At 54.5% G+C, this 16,997-nt stretch overlaps 1 protein-coding gene across 7 annotated transcripts in view; it reads right to left on the reverse strand.

Annotated features, from left to right (window-relative positions):
* Window positions 1-3,807: 3,807 nt before the first annotated feature.
* GRAMD1B (GRAM domain containing 1B) overlaps window positions 3,808-16,997 on the reverse strand; it is a 196,896-nt gene continuing 183,706 nt past the window's right edge. For all 7 annotated transcript variants that reach the window (XM_082410865.1, XM_082410862.1, XM_082410861.1 and 4 more), the window contains 9 exons: window positions 16,602-16,745; window positions 15,535-15,653; window positions 15,123-15,265; window positions 13,026-13,129; window positions 12,186-12,389; window positions 11,074-11,164; window positions 7,282-7,389; window positions 6,846-6,963; window positions 3,808-4,331 (listed from right to left, as the gene is read on the reverse strand). In XM_082410865.1, coding sequence (XP_082266991.1) covers window positions 4,242-4,331; window positions 6,846-6,963; window positions 7,282-7,389; window positions 11,074-11,164; window positions 12,186-12,389; window positions 13,026-13,129; window positions 15,123-15,265; window positions 15,535-15,653; window positions 16,602-16,745 — 1,121 coding nt within the window. In that variant the 3' untranslated portion in view covers window positions 3,808-4,241. The remainder of the gene's footprint in view (window positions 4,332-6,845; window positions 6,964-7,281; window positions 7,390-11,073; window positions 11,165-12,185; window positions 12,390-13,025; window positions 13,130-15,122; window positions 15,266-15,534; window positions 15,654-16,601; window positions 16,746-16,997) is intronic.

Genomic DNA, 16,997 nt, shown 5'->3' on the forward strand with positions numbered 1-16,997 from the left:
GGAGCAGAGGCCACCATTTTTTTGCTTCTGCAGTGTCTCATCGTGTTGAGAGAAGCAAGGAGGGCCAAGGGGCAGAGGTGACAATGTTCTTTAATGCCTTCACATGTCGGGTACATCGCCTGGCATCAACTCCTCTTGGCAGGCAAGATGCTTCTCGCCAGCAGCCAAGGCTCCAGTCCAGGCTTCCAGGCCTGCTGAGGACCTCAAGTCGCAACAGAAGACGATGGCCCAGACCCCTGAGCTTCCCCCGGAACGCCAAAACAGGGAGCTGGCTGGGTCCATCACAGCCACGGCTGGAGCAGGAGTGAGGTAACAAGGTGGGCAGAGAGGTGGGGAGGCGGGGCCAGCTCTCTACACCGTGGGCAAATTCCTGCTCCACATCAGGCAAGCAGGGCTGCTAAAAGACGGCCTTCCAGAAAGTGCTCCTCTCGGACCCAAAAATGCATCTTCTGGAAGAAAACCTAGAGGTGGAGGGGAGTGGGGCCAGCCTGCTGGAAGCTGGGGGATGAGGGTCGAGGATGTTAAGTGGTGGATGGGATGATTGTCCCACAGCCTAGAGATGAAGGTCGGAGGAGGAGAGAGTCAGGAAGAGAGGTTCTCAAGCTTCCTACTGGAGTGGGCAGGTGGAGTCAGGGGGTGCCCTACCACCTGGGGGAAGAGAGGGGAGTGCTATTTCTCCTGGGGGCCCCTAGGGAGGAAGGGCTGGCCTTGGCTGCCCTGAAGAGCTAAAGGCGCAGCATGGTATGGCGCAGAAAGGTTTCTTCTGAGACCACACAGACCAGAAAGATTCTCTCCCTAATCCCTCCTCCAAGACTTCACCCTAGACATGCTGCCTGCAAACGTATGGACATGGTCAAGCTTGGGTCACAGACAGGGCAATGGAGAGAATCCACTTCTATCAAAGCATTCCTCTTGCGCTTTCTTGGTCCTCCCCCTTCCTTGTAATCCCAAGTTCTTAGTGTCAGCACTCTAAGGCAACCCAAGGATTTTAGCCAAAGCTTCACACTTAATCCAAACCCCAACAAAGTTGGAGACAAAAGAGAGGTGGTAGAAGCAGGAATGACTTCTCTCCACCGTTTGCTCTAGCAAGGAGGAGGGAGGATGGATAGATGGATGGAAGGCTTCACAGCCCAGGGACGAAGATGAGCTTAATCCAAGACGGTGTCCTTCTTGCCACCATCCTCCTCTTCCCAGCTTAGAGAAAGTCCAAAAGGACCCTTCCCGAAGTAAGACTAGGCCAACAAAGGAAGAAACACCCTCCTAGGTTAACACCAAGCAATACAGCAAGCTTCATCTTTCTCCCTCTCCCTCCCCCACCCGCCTCTCACTGGACCTCCCTGCCCCTCCTATCGCGTAAAGAAGATTTAACTGCCCTGGATTTCCTGGGAACCCAGACTCTGCCCTATGACTCATCTAAACGCCAGGGAGGCTCTAGTCCAGAAGGCTTGTCCTCTCCTGGCAGGGCACCTTCCAAGTTTGAGAAAGCCCAGCCTCGCCAGTCTCTGACCCAGCCTCCAAGATCATGTCAAAGCTAGAACCCACCTTAGGGACAGTCTAGCTCAAGCCCCTCCTGTTACAGATGAGGCTCCAGAGGCTCAGAGACCGGGGCTGTGTGTGGGGGGGTGTGACCTGCCCAACAGCAGAGCCAGGACTCAGGCCCAGGTCCCCTGAACCCCTCAGCTCACTGCCCTTCCAGAGAGCTCTAAGTTGCTGATCTTGCTGTCCTGGAATGTTATCCCTTTGTCCCAGGGAGGGGGATGGGGGAAAGGAGAGAGTTACAGACATGACTGGCCTCTCCCAACACCAGTCCCGTCAATTCCCCCCCAGTCAGCAGGAGTAGAGTGCAGACCCGCCGCTGTTCTCACCTGTCTAGAAACGGCAAAATCTTTGAAACTGAGTGCAAGCTCTCAAACGTCCCACCACATGAATCCTCGCAGAAAGACTCCTATAAGACTGAGTTCTTATGTGAAAAAAACCAAACAACAACAACAAAGAAAACAAAACAAAAAAATGCCCTGGTTGGAAGAAATAACATAAGAAATGGTGGTTTTAATGCTCCCTTACAAGCCAGGGCTGCCAGCCATGAGTTACAATGTTATTTATGTGTTTCACTCCCAGACTGAGCTGCTAGGGCAAGGACCCTTCTCTTTGACAGGTTCCTGAATAAAGGGGAAAAGCTTCTGTTTGGGAGTGAACACAGCTGTTGGTTTTCTCCTGGTTTGAAAATCAAAAAATTACTAGACTAGAAAGCTCCCACAAACGATCCGTGATTCTTAGAAATGAGGCAGGCCAAGAGATGCTTCCCATGTGTACACACTGTCTCCCGGGTTCAAAACCCCAGAAATCAAGAGGGTTCCTTGGACATCCCTCCCTGTCACCTACTCCTCCCTGAGAGGGGCCTGAGAGGTGAAGCAAAAGCCGAACAATTCTGCGTAGCCAGGCCCACTATACCACTTTATTCCCAGCAAAGAGTCCTTTTAAAGTCATCCCAAAGGTCCCAATATGGTACCTTTAATAAGTGAATAATTTAAATAAATAATTACGTATGGAATAAATTAGAGAATTTATCATTTGTCCTTTCCTTTCAAAAGTTTTGGGGAATAATTTTGACTTCTGGCTACTCCAACCGGAAAATTCCTAGCAGCCTGCACTGTTTCTCCTTCTTTGGCTCAGGGCCCATGAACCCTGACCCTCACCAGGGTCTCCCATTCAAAGTCCCGGACAGGGACAGAAATGATCTTGAGCCGCTGGCCTGTGGGCATATGCACACTTCACAAGGATTACATTCAACTCCATTTGCTCATATCTCCTTTTCTAAAGAAGGGATATCAACAATTCTAGATGACCATTATGGAATCATCCATCTCATCCTACTCCCCCTGCGGGGGATGGCCTGGGTGTGTATCTTTCTGTCTTCTCATCCTGCCCTTAGGGCAATAATGAGGCCCTCTTCTCAGACAGACTGAAGAGTCAAAAACTTTCTTTAATCGCTAAAGCGGGATGCCCAGGCCAGTCCCAGAGAATACAACATGGTCTTCTTTTGGGCTAGATCAGTGATCAAATCTACCTTTCTTTCCTCTGTCCCTTCCACCAAGAGGTCCACTAGAACAAGCAATCTGGAAGAGCTCTCCTTGCCAAACTGGTTTAATCCTTTCCTGATCAAGAATCTCTACAAGCTCTGCCTGGGGCTGGCAGGATTCCTTGGGTCATCACAGGGAGAGATACCCTACAATTCTTCCATGGCTAGTGCATTCACTCTCTCAAACCCTGGAGGCCCTAGAACACCCTGATTCATCCTAGAAATCAAATGACAGCTCAAAGGGAAGGGGTTAGAGCCACAGAGCTGACTTGCTTACAATCGCTAAAAGAGGTTTAACAAGATCAAAAATGCTCCACCCTGACGAATAAACAATGTGCTCTTAGGGCACAGAGGAAAAATAGGGCTTTAGGCACTAAAAAGTGACACTTCACCCAGATCCAGCCTGGGAAAAGACCAGAGAGAAGGGGTGGGGGGGAGGGTGGGAAAGTAAGAAATCCCCAGCCCTTATTGGGTCCACACCCCACGCAGGGTAGAGGAAGGTACAGGGGGTGATGGAGGAGAACGCCCTTCAGAACACAAGCCCTCAGGAGCCTGCGGCTACAAAGCCCAAACCCTCCGCGGCCTCCCCAGCTGTCCCGCGGTCCTCTGCACCTGGCTCATGGTGCGCGGGCCACGTGCAGGGGGCGGCCTCACATGGTAGAGTTTAGCTTGTGCTCCTGCTTTTGATGCTTCCTTGCTCCCAAGAGAACACTTGGGGAAGTGTTGGGTAGGGAAAAAAAGATTCTTGTTTATTTTGGAAACAAATCAAAAGGGGATTAGGGAATGAAGCACCTTAAGCAATGCCCCCTTGAGACTTCTTTTCACGACCCCAGGGTCTTCACAGGCATAACTTTGGCTCAACGTTTCCCTTCTCAGAGCCAAGAATGGCCAGCGAGGGAAAGGGTGGGGACGAGAGGATGGGGAGGAGGAGGGTCAGGGGAGGTCGGTGCTGAGAGGTGGTCCCTGCCCTCCTCGGCCCCGCCGCCGGCCAGCACAGGGGGGCGGTCCCGCTCCTTCTCCCTGGTACATAGGCATTATCTCTTTTTAAAATCTGTATATAATATATATATTTATATTCTCTCTCTATTTATACATATATATTTATATGGTCTATGTACACGTATTGCACAGGCCTCCTGCAGCTGCCCCCGCTCCTGCCTGGTCAGTGATAGCGGTTCCTCTTCTCTTCACTTTCTGACGTGTAGTCACGGGCCCTGATGCCGTTCTGAAGATTGATGAGCGAGTCCTTCATCTGTAAGACAGGGAAGCCCGCCCCAGCCCGGGTTTGTGCCCTCAGTGGGCTTCTCCACTCAGCAGCACCCACCACACCCATGTATGGCAGGTCCCCCGCCAGGCCAGGGAGCTAAAGGGAGCAGGCTCCTGAAACAAGGGTGGTTCTCAAGGGACACGGTCTCAGGCTGAAGGGGGACAGCCGATCGAGCACTGGGAACCCCTGGGATAAGGAGTGCTGTGTCTCAGTGATTTGTGGTCCTTGCTTCACTGAATTAAGAATTCTCTGGAAGGTTCCATTGCTATCAGGACCCGCGTCCGATGCCACTGACCGGTCTTCTACTCACTCAGCTTGGTTTCCCAGTGATCCTGAATACTCTGTCCTCCTCCCTTGGTACCTTTGCCACAATGTTCCCCCAGCTCGGACTCTTCTCTCTTGCCCATTCAACCTCACCCACCTACTATCAAGGCCAAGAACAGATCCAAACTTTCTCTGGCTCACAGCCATCTCTCCCTCTCCTGGCCTTTCATGGACCCCTCACTAGGGCTCTGCGCTGCAGTCATCTTTAACGGCTTTGTTTCAGCTGTGTTGGGACTGCACTGTCTTATCCTTCCCTTATACACCCCGGGTGCCAAGCAAAAACCGAGTAGGCTCCTAGCTGTACCCATATCACTGAATTAACTGAATCTTAATGGAATTTCTTAACCTTCTTTAAGAAACAGATACATCCCACATCACGGGATGGAGTTTACACGGGGCAATTCCAGCGGTAGAATCCTACCCTGGTTCTAGGAAAGCTGCCTTGTTAACACAGGACGGTTAACGGTTCACGGGTAAACAGTTATGGATTTTGAGAACCTCTGATCTCTCTGCCTAATCCATCACTCTCTTCTCTTTAGTTCTTCGATATCAGGAGGGATGAGGGGCCCATTAATGTTCTTTTAAAGGGAACAGAACGATGGGAATTCCCTGGCGGTCCAGTGGTTAGGACTACGGCACTTTCACTGCCAGGACCTGGGTTCAATCCCTGGTCGGGGAACTAAGATCCCACAAGCCATACAGCGTGGCTCGCACCCCCCCAACCCCTAAAAAAGGGGGAAAAGAAAAACGAAAAACAAAATCAAGGGAACGGAACGAGACACCGATCTTAATGCTTGCAGAGTCGAGTCTACGAGGCTACAGGTCTGCCTGCCCCAAGCTCCTTCTGAAGGAGACCCACCCCAAATAGAATTCCACAGCTGGAAGGGGACCGGGTCATCCAGTCCAACTGCCCCCCGCCTTTAATTCAAAAGTCCCTCACCCCACATCATCGCATCACCCTCTGAGCACTTTCAGTCCTTTGAAGTAGCCCGTTCCATTGCTGGACTGCTCTACCCCTAAGGAGTCTGCTTTTCGCTGATTGACTCAGAAATCCGATTCCCTGTAACTTCTGGCCCTGGTTCAGTCCCCTGGAGGTTCACAAGCAGTGTAACCCTTCTTCTAGATGTTAGACCCCAACGTCTGAAGACTGTCCTGTGCTGCTCACCCACCCCAGTCTTCCCTGCTCCTGAGCACATCTTTAATTCTGTCAAGCCTTCCTGATAGGCCAGAGCTTCCAAACTCCTTGCTGTGCTGTCTGCCCTCCTTTGGTTAAAAAAAAAAATGCCCTCCTTAAACGTGGCTCCAATGTTATGCGTGATACTCTAAACCCATTAAACTGGATCGTGATAGCTGCATTAAAATTCTCTCTCCTTAATTTTGAGCGAAGAGACCAAACCATGAAGGGGAAATAAAGTTGAATATTAATGAGTGCCTCCCATGGGCCATCAGATCAAATGTGACAGCAATTTCACGAAGCAATGATTATAATTCCAATTTTATAAATGAAGAAACCGAAGGTCCCTAATACTAAATCCCTTGCTTGAGGTCACAAAACTAGTCAGTGGCAAGATTAGGATTCCACCTCAGTCTGATAAAATGAAGCTAACTATTGATTTTGCCCCAGAAAGACTTTCTTAAATGGACGCATCTAGTTTTTCAGGAAGAAGACGTTATGAAAAGGAGACACAGTACCAGCCAGCTTCCCAGACTCTCAGCACAGCCCCTGAGGAGGAGCCACGGCCCGGGCGTTGGGTGCTGTGTGCATGTTTTGAGGGCAGGAGGTGGGGGAGGGGAGCACATGTCAAAAGGAATTAGAAAGACACGCCCTCTGGGAAGATAAATCTCTGCAAAAAGGGGGCTATCTCTTTCAAGGCCTGTCAGATGGCTATGGGTTACCAAGAAAATAAATTAGCTCTCCTTCCATCTAACCTACAGTTTTCCTCCTGCAAATCCAGTGTGTTCTTTCACTGATATAATTTTGGGAAATACACGGGTGTCTCCAACAGCTCACTCAAGGATGGCTTTAAAATTAGAACAATGGATGGCCTGGGGGAAGAACGAATGGGAGGAGGGCATCTGGTGGACAGTGATGGAGATGGCGCTCTCCTCAGAGCACAGGGTAGAAGTCCCATCTCCGTAAGACCAGGGCCAGGAGGGACGGTGGGGGCATCTCACCTGGTCAAGAAGCATCACCGAGGATTTGATGATCTCCCTCCATTTTTGGAGCTCGGTATCGTGGTACTTTTGCTGGGACTCTAAGAGCTGGGCCCACTCTGTCTGAGACTGGGGTAACCTGCGGGGTAGAAGAAGGGGTACCCCAGCAGCTGGAGTTATGGCCCGTCGACTTTCCTATGCGCCCAGACCCCTGAGGGACAGAGAGCCACATCAGAGTGCTCTGTCCCTTGCTCAGTGCCCTGGTTCCCCTGTGCCCCAAATCAGAAGCAGACTGAAACTACAGGGACAGTTTTCAGAGCCTGCCTAGGGACTCATCCCAAAGGGTTATCCCCCCGCCAAGGGCAGCAGGGCCGTCCCAAGGAGACTGGGAAGCAGGAGCCGGGACACAGTACTGGCTGGGGTGAAGGTGGGAGCAAGGGGGAGAGGCCAGGGTTACCTTTCCTGGAGCCGCAGACCCTGCCAGGCAGTGAGGGTCTGGGTGGTATATTCCAGCATCCAGAGCTTGTAGAAGAGCATCATGTTGAGGATGACCAGCAGCACCAGACTACGGAGGAGACAAGGGGGAAGCAGGAGCCATGGGACGGGATCTGGGAGAGCGCCCGCCCTCGCCGAGCCAGGCTCCCCGTCCCCAGCGGCCGTGTCCTTGACCCCCGGGTCACCTGAAGCATCGCGGTGAGTGATGAAGGGAGCCGGAGGGATGCAGCAAGGCGGCGGGGGGCGGGGAGAGAGAGAGAGGGAAGCAGTGTCATCTGGAGGGGCCAGGAAAGGGCCGTGGAGAGGTGTGTGGGGTGAACGCATCAGAAAGGAGAGACATACAAGTCACCCAGACACCCGGGTGCTGGGGGAAGCGAGGTAAGATGGAGAGGAAAAGAGATGAGGGGGTAAAAGAAGCAATCATAGAGCCAGCATCTGAAACAGACCCCAATGGGAGCAAGGAAGACAAACGGGGAGGAGGCAGAGGTTAGAAACAGGCTCGTGTGGGGAAGGGGAAAGCCGCGCTCAACCCGAGGCAGAGAGAAAAGTGAGCGTCCGTGACAAAGAAACGCCAGGAGCAGAGACACAGCAGGATGGGGGCATCTAGCAGGAAGGGGGGCGCTGGGCGGGGACCAACTGTACACAGACTCTTAGCACTTCAGGGGTGGTCAGAGGAGGCAAGGTTCCTCCTACAAACCCAAACCGGGGGAGGAATTCCAGTGGGATGCCCAGCTCTGCCCCTGATACGCCTCCCAGATGTTAGCACAACTGCCCGAGAGCTGCCGTCTCCTCCGTGCACCTGCCACAGCCCTGCACGGGGCACGAGGACCAGCCGAGGCTTCTCAGGGATGGGCTGGAACTGCTCAGAGTCAGGGAGGTGGCAGGAAAACCAGGGGCCGGAGGACCCAGTGGGGAATGATGAAGAGTCACTGAGGCCGGTGGAAATTCTCTTCTCTTGGCCTCAGTGGCCTAAAGATCATTTTATAACAGAGGTGCATGGGATGGAGAGATGAACGCTCCGGGAAAGAGAGGACGCAGACACGCAGAACCGGGTACAAAGCCTGGCTCACAACTTAAACGTCTCAACTTTCAATCAAGTTTCCTAGCTTCACTGAAACCCAGTACCCTCAACAGGATAATAATACCTACCCTGCTGAGGTTGTTATGTGCATGTATGTGAAGCCCTCCACAAGGAGCAGTTATTTTCATTAAAGGAGGAAGTACAGACACACAGGAAAAAGAATGACAAAACTGGGAAGATAAAACAAATAGATGGAAAAAAGACCAACAAAGAAAGAAAACCTATACTACGCCTCTGACCTTTCAAAGTGTGTGCTGCATGTGGTGTGTGGTGTGTGGTGCGTGTGGTGTGTGTTACTGCGTTCCTCACCTGGGCTTCCAGCACTATGGACGGCGGCATTCCTTAAAGCAGCAGCTGCAAATCCCTGGGGCTACTCTGTTGTGTTCTTGGGGCTCTCTGAGTTTTCCACGAGAACTTCTAAATGTATTGAATTTCAATGATACCACCTTTAATTGCATCAGTACGCCTGGACCACCTGAAGGCCGCTTCCTCAGGGTGTGCTGCACACAGTCTTAGTACTTGCGTTTGGGTTTGTGTTTACAGTCCTGTCTGTGCTCAGTGGAGGTCAAGGGACACCCCTGCCTGCTTCCCAAGTGAAGGCTTGGGGGTGGTCTAAACAGAGAAGAGGTAGGAGGCTGGGGTCACCACAGGGCAGGCTTATGGCAGCCGGGGCCTCTAAGACGCAGGGCAATCTGCACTGTACCAGAAGGTTCCACTCACAGGCTGGGAGCAGACCCACCGCCTGGACCTTCTAGGGTTGAATGACGAGGCCCAATTATCCTAAACTAACAAAGCGCCAACGTTTGTTAATATGCTATACAATTTACTCAGGCCACTGGCCTCCTCTACTAAATAATGACAAAACACAGAGAGAGCTTAAGCAGAACTAACCCAAGGTTAGAGTTTTCTGTTGACCAAAACCAACATCAGAGATTTAGTTTTAACAAAGGCATGAATCACATTAAAATGATGCTGCTAAACGTGAATTCTACTGGTTTTACAGTTGTCTTTGCATTTAATTTTGTAAAAATATGTTGGCTTCTTATGCCATAGTCAGAAGACTTTTGCATCTACTTTTATGTTACATATTCAGGTAAGGTTAGCAAAAGAGCCCCCCTCGTGACCCTCAAAGGCTCCTCTCTGTACGTGGTCCCCAGGTCTGTCCTCAGCCCATTTCCTTTCTCACGCTCCACACTCTCCTCTGATGATCATCTCATTCCCACCATGGCTTTAACGCTACCGACAACTAAGTCTGCAACTGCAGCCTAAACTTCCCTCCTAAGCTCCAGGTCCACATCAAGAAATATCTATCTGTCACATCCGCCTGAACAATCTATGGCAGCTCAGAGACATCGGGACCTGACAGCATCTTCTGTGACAACTTTCCTCTAAGTTCCAGGTTTCTGTCCATGACACAACCATCTACAGGCACGCAGATCAGGAAGTCCTCTTCCTTCGCTCCATAACCAGGTGTAACGAGCCTTCACCTTCTGGGCCCTCTCAGCCCCAGGAGGCCCTCATCTCAGCGTGACAGCCCCTCCTGCCGAGATCACTGCCGTTTACTCCTGTTGGCCCCCACTGCCTCTAGCCAGTTCTTGTCTAGCCCATGCACCACCCATGCGCCATACTGCCGTCAGAGTGATTTTTTTTTTTTTTAAGTGCAAATCCAACCATGTCAGTCCAGGACTTCCTTCCCAGATTCCTGTGGGCAGAGCTGTGGACCTGCTTCTGCAATCCTGAAAAATGCTTTAGTGAAGGCAGGAAGGGCTGGGGGTGGGGCGGGAGTCACGGAAGCAGGACAGAGCTACGCACAGTGTAACGCCTGGTGCACACCTGGTAGAGCCAGCGTCTGGGCAGCTCCTGAGCCCCCCAAGCCGTGCCGCCACGTCTCACAGCACAGCCCAGGCAGGAAGGGCTGGGCGGTCAGGCGGTGGGCCCAACCAGGCGGAAGAGCTGTCTGTACTTAGCTGCCCAAGCTGTTCCTGCTCAAGGTTTACACAAGTCCTGAGCAGGCTCTGGGCTCACACTTCAGAAAGCTTGTCTTCCCATCTTACACCCTCATTTTTTTCAACGAACTTTCTCCCTGGCCCAGCAACTTTCTGTGCAAGTTACTGAGCCCACAGCTTTACAGCACTATGGCAGTGATTATACATTGCTTATATTAAAATAAGCATACACTTTACCTGGACTCTAGTCATCGACTGTGTCTGGCCGCCCTGCCAAAGGGTGGGCCCCGTAAGTGCACAGTCCCGACGCCTGGCACAGAGCAGACACCCAGAACGTCTGTCACAAACAAATGAATGGGCTCCTAAAATGCTCTGTGGCATCTCTATGTTAGCATTTATCCAACAGTGTAGCAACTGTGAATTTCCTGTCTGTCTGACCCACTTGAAACTGAGCTCCTGAAGGGCATGAATGCTGCACGCAGCATTTTCTTCTGAATCCTGAAGGCCTAGCATACAGTAAGTGCTGAGTGAAACAGAGAAAGAGCAGCAAAGAGGCAAGGAAGGACAGACAGAGCAACCGATCTGGAGAGGCACTAGAGGAGAAAGCAAAAACCAGGGCAGCAGCGAGGGTGTCTGGATGCCTGAGGAAGACAGACGGGGAGGAGGTGGCCGGCGAGAAAGGAAGGTGGCCGGGGCAGGGCGGGGGAGGAGAGCCGGAGTCCCTTACACACAGCTGATAACCAGCAGCAGCTTGGACACACTCTGCAGGTGGAAACCATTGGGGCCGTCCTCGGGGATGTGCCGTGTCTGCGTGGAACCTGTGGGGAGAAGGAAGAGGCTGTCGCCACGTGGCCCGCCAGGCCACCAACGACCGACGTGATGCTGGTCACGCACAGAACTGCCCGTGACGCTGTCGCGGCAACGATGTGAGACGTGGACCCGGCCCTCAGGGAAGGGAAGCTCCTCGAGGGCGAGGGGGACAGGAAAGTGACCGAACAAATGAGAAAGTCACCTGACCTCTGTAGCTAGGACATGCAGAGGCAGGACACAGCGACCTGCAGCCGTGGAAGGGAAACAGCACTGGGCGGGGACCAGAGACAGCTTTCAGCTCTGGCTTGACCCATAACTGGCCATGTGACGTTGAGCAAGTCATGTAATCCACTGAGGGCCAGTTTGTTCGAATGCAAAGTTAGCCAGGAGTCCTGTATGTAAAACGCATGAACAACACGGGAGTGCTCTGGCTGAAGCCAGGCGAGGCACAAGGAAGGCTGGCACCCTCCTCCTCCTCGTCCCCTGCCCCATCCAAATCTGATGAACATCCGGGGAAGTGCAGAGCACAGCCTGAAAATCCCTTGCTGCACGTTTCCGCGACCGAGCAAAGACGGGAGGTTGTGAATGGCTGGATGGGAGGAGGGAGCCCCACTGCCTGGCAGGGGCCGAGGAGGGGGCTGCCTTGCACTCCCTGACCTTTGTGTCATGAGGTAACCCTGGGGCCTGAGCTTCGGCTTCTCCCTGGGGCGTGTCCCAAGCGCTCGGAAGCTGCAGGCTCGAGCCTAGGCAAGCGGGGAGCCTCGGAGCTCAGGGAATACGGAGGCAGAAACCCAAAGGCAACTTCTGTTCAGCAGAGAACACAGGGGGGGGGGTTGAGCAGGGGCCGAGGAGCTTAAGCGCAAAGGGAAATGGCGGAGCATCCGGAGCCTCAGATTTAATGAGTCGTGAGCCAATTATACGCAGTCCACCCCACGCTGCAAACTGAGCACGCCCGCGTGCCTGGCGTAGGCACGCAGCTCCCGCCCACAGCCCTGAGCCACGCCTCCCCGGCCCCCGCCCGGCGCACACCTGCCACGTGCTTGATCCTGTGGCCCACATCTTCATCGGTGGGCGTGGTCACGGGGCTCATCGCCTCCTCCAGGTGGGGCACCCGCAGGTGGGCATGGGGACGCTTCCTCCTCCGCACCGACGGGGGCTTACTGGCCTTCTCCTTGGGAGACTGTCTGTGCAGCTCAGCCAGGTAGGTGCTCTCCGTTTTGGTCAGCTCGCTCTCTGTCAGGGTCAAAAGGCCACATCAGAGGACATCTGCCCCTCCCTCCAACCCAGCACGCTGGCCTCCAGAAGCAGCTGTCTACTCCTAGCCGAACCTTCTCTAAGGGGGCCATTTTCCCCTACTGTACTCTGGGATGTTGCCTGGGAGGGCGGGGGTCCCTCAGGGATGCCCATGAGCCCCAGGAAATACTCCTGGGACCCAGCCCAGCCCAAAGCCCTCTCTGGGTTGTTCAACAGTGTGTAGAGACAAAGGCTCCCAACATGCGCCCTCACGTATGCAATCTGGGGCACGTCACGTTTCCCAATGGACGCCTTCACAGGCTACTTCCTTCTCATAACAGAATCACCACCAGTGTGCCTGGATCTCAGACTCATTTTGAGGGGGGGGGGGGTCATGGATCCCTTCATGACAACGATCTCATAAAGGTTACAGTCAGAATCTCTTGAACGTGCGTATGTTCACATACGTGCTGAACTTTGTACCCATTTCTGGGGCAGACTCAGGGACCCCGTGAAGCCCGCTCACTGCCCCGTCTCTCCCCGTGCCCCATGCCTCTCACTCCCTGAACGGTGGCAGCGGGATGGTTCACCCAGCACCAGCGACGGGGTTCACCCAGCACCAGCAACGGTGCTCACCCAAGTGGCGGAAGTAGTCCTCCAGCCCACTCCAGAAGTTCTTCTCGATGAACGTTTTCACCAGCCCCCAGGGCTGTTTTCGATAGCGCAGCTCTGTGGAGACCCTGAGAAACAAGCCACAGACAAGATCAGCCGTTTGCTGGGCGGACCCTCCTCTGCTGGGAAAAGGAAACTTCAGGTTTAAGGCCGCAGCAGCCCTTTACAAGTTAAAAGAGCCCCTTCACATCCACATCACCTGATCTCCCTGGCCACCCCTTGGGGTAGGTGAAGCTAGTGGATTTACCCTCACTTCACAGAACAGAAAACTGAGTCTTAGAATTTGTAAGCAAACCAAAGACTAGAAAGAAGGGGTCTGACTCCAAGCCCAGAGCTCGCTCACGATGCCACCTGGCCTCTTCCCAGGAGGGCTCCGGATGGTGGGCAGCCTGCCGGCCCCAGGGCCCTTCTCTCCTTCTCCAGAGACTTTTAGCCCAGGGCAGGCTCTCGGGCTTCATGGCGTCCACCTTTAAGAGCTTCGTCAGCTCCTGGCCTGGCCCCTGCCCCCCCACCCTCCCCGGGACTTCGCCAGCTCCGGCTCTGTCCCCAGCACTCTCTCCCCGTCATGGGCGCCTCCGCTGCCCCGTCCCTGCAGCGTCACCTCCCTCCGCTCCTGCACAGTCACACTGCTCTGCCTCTCCTGAAGCTGCGCTTCCATCGGTTACTAGATGCCCCCAGTTTACGCTCCCCACGCTCAAGGCTCCCTGCTCTGCCCTCAGGAGGAAGAAGGGACCTCACTCCCAGCCCCGGCCCGACGTGTGTGTGTCCACGGCCACCTCACCCCCACCCAGCAACTCTTCCCTGGATTGAGGGTGGGCACCTCTCTGTGAAGGTCTGTCTGGGCTCAACCAACTACCTCTGCGTGAGCTGGACGGAAGGGACATCCAACTGGAAGACCCTCCAAGGAAGCTGGAAGCGAGGAACACAGATGCTGCAGGGGAGGGACAGCGGGGCAGCGGAGAGGAGAGAGAAGGGAGGGGGTGGGGGCGGGAGGAGAAAAGGAAGGAAGGGAGAGAGGGAAGGAGGGAGGAGGAGGGGGGGAGGGAGGGACGAGGAGTTGCTCAGAGAGAAGCACCGAAACCAAAAAAAATGTTTCAAAGGTGAGAAAGCTTCAGGCCCTTTTCAAGGTGTGGGTATTCAGATCTTCCTGATTCCCCAGAGACCTCTCGCAGCCTTTCACCAAACTCCTATTTTATTTGAACAATGTGAGTGAACTTCTGCTCCATATAACCAGAAGAACTGGGTCTAAGGTACAGGTACATGATCGGTTGTTTTCAAATGGGTGTGTGTCTTGGCTTTTCGGTCAGACTACAAGCTTCGTGGAATGTTAGGGTCTAAATTTCTTCCTTCCTTGAAGGCAAGTCACAGTGCCCAGGTCAGGACTCGAGCCACAAACAGCGTCTAACTAATCACTGAGTCAACCTTTTCTGACTCTACTGTGTGCAGGCCCTGTGCTGGGTGCTGGGAATGCAGTGGTGTGTGGGCTGGGACTCCTGCTGGCCAGGATGGCCGGAGCTGCCACCATCAGGGAGACGCACGCGTGGGAACTCGCAATAAGCCCAGCACCCAGCACCCAGCACCCAGCACCCAGCAGAGTGGGAGGGGCAGAGGTTTGCTTTTCTAAGACCTGGGTTTCAACACTTTTGACTCTTGGAAAAGTTATTTAACTTGTATGACCCTCAGCTTTCTCATCTGAAAAGTGGGGATAAACCCACCTCCTTGGGTTATTCTAAAGAATCCAGTTCTTGGAGGTGAAGTACCTACACAGTATTTTATAAACTGCAGACAATCACTAAAAAGCAGTGCTTGTGAAAGGTTTACTACAGAGACGCACAGAGGGGTAAAGGGAACACGTGGTGGAGAGAAGCAAGAACGGTCAGGACGGGGGGGCGGGTGGGGGGGGTCTCGGAGGCTCCAGAGAGAAGACAGAATAAAGGCTGAGGCAGCAGCCAGCACACCCAGCCTCCCCTCCTCCCCAGGAGCACATCCACGCTTTCTGCTGCAGCTCCCCCAGGTGCACAAGGAACTTGCTCCGCACCCGCTCGGCCGTAGAGACAGCACCTGAGTCGACTCTTGTTCCGGGCCACGCGGGTGAGAGTGTAGCGGTTGATGGTGTAGAAGTAGTCGTGATATGGCACGTCGTGCGTGAGGACCTCGGCGTCGACCACGTAGCACTCGCTCTCCTGGCTCGCCTTGTACATGGTCTGTGGGGAGGAGAGGGTCGTGGGACGAGGCTGACGAGAAGCAAGACGGGAAAAGCACCTCCTTCCTAATCTCCCCAGACCACCCCCAACTTCTGAACGGGGACCCGGAACCATGGGAAGTGGCAGCATCTAAGCATGTCAAATGCCGCCGTGTCAGGGCTAAACAACACTGTCACCCAGACACTCCTTCCTGATGTCTCTCCTGAATCCTCCATGACAGAACAGAGGCTTTTCCAGCCCGCCCTTACGGGCCTCTGCCCGGGGCTCACCTGTGTCTCCCTGACAGTGGCAGTTTTGGGAGCCAGAGGGTTGGTAAGGGTGATGGTGTAAAGAATCACTCGGCTCTGGTTTCCATTGTCTTCCTTCTTCCACGGGTGGAAGATGATATCTGAGGGGAGAGAGGAGCCGTGGGATGAGGGAGGGAGAGAGGCGCGCCATCCCCACATCTGAACGTCCCCTCCAGTGACCTTCTCTTGACTGTACTGACTGCCGACTGGCCCCCAACAGGAAGCCAACGGGAGCCTGAGGGCCGGGGGAGGAGGGTGAGAGGAGGGGGCGTCAAAGCAGAAAGCAGCTCATTGTAGCACGGCCGAAATCCTACACAGGGCTCCAGAATGCTGATTGTTCTGGGGCCACCTACGGGGCAGCTGGCAACACTGGGGTTACTGTGATGAGGGCCTGGGATCCTTGGGACCAAGTCCTCTGCTCCGAGGCACGACCTCCCCGTGCCCTCGGCTCGCCCCTCCTCCTGGCAGAGGGCTTCGCCGATGCCCAAGGGCTCTTCCACAGACTCGGACCCCGAGCAGCCCTGCCGGTCCCTGCAGTGCAGCCGAGCAGGGGCAAGGAGCACACAGGTGCAAAGCATCAACTCTGAGAGCTTGAGGTTTGAATCGCAGCTGGGCCCCTTCCTATTAGCTGCATGACCTTGGGCGTCTAGTAATGGTCTGAGTTGCAGCGTCCTCACTGGTACCGTGGGGCTCACAATCCTGGCACACAGGGCAGACGGGAGGACTGAACGAGACAGTGTCATGCGCCTGGTGGACAGCACATGCCGACAGGACGTGGTAGCTGCTACCCTCTACTAGACGGTGAGCCCTGGTGGGTCCTGTTCACCGCCGAGCCTTTGGGGCCCGGCACCGAGGGCGAGCGTACAGCCGCAGTGGCGCGGGGAGGAGTAGCCGGCAGGGCCCCGAGGAGCTCCGGCACCGCGTGAGGCCAGAGAGGGGGCGCCCCGGGCCATCAGGTGGCCTGGAAAAGGAGGGCGCTTGGGAGGAGAGGAAAGGAGAGTGGACCGAGAGGGAAGGGGTGGGAGGCACCAGCCCCGGGAGGGACGGACCTGAGAAGCGTCGCTGCTCCATGAAGTCCCGCTGGAAGGGCGAGTCGGTGAACAGGAGGTCGTACAGCTTGTCCACGCTGAAGTTGAAGACTTCGTTCACGTACTGCCGGCCACTCAGGTCCTCGTAGAAGGCCTGGACCTCCCCTGCAGAGAGGATGAGGAGGGAGACAGGGAAGGTGAGGGACACCCCAGGGTCACCCCCCCAGAGCACTGATGTCTCCGTGGCTAATGTGGGAACGGGCACCAAGGCTCAAAGGAGGCTGCGGAGTGGGGCAGCGGGGCCCCGGCCTCCGCCGTTCGTGGCTTTGTGTCAGTCGGCCTCCTTCCTCAGCGGGCGTGCACGCTACAGACTCTAGCTTTACAAAGAATTTGGGAATGTGCTATTTGCCTTTACAC

The sequence above is a fragment of the Balaenoptera physalus genome (assembly GCF_965194825.1).
Source record: "Balaenoptera physalus genome assembly, chromosome: 10".
NCBI lineage: Eukaryota > Metazoa > Chordata > Mammalia > Artiodactyla > Balaenopteridae > Balaenoptera > Balaenoptera physalus.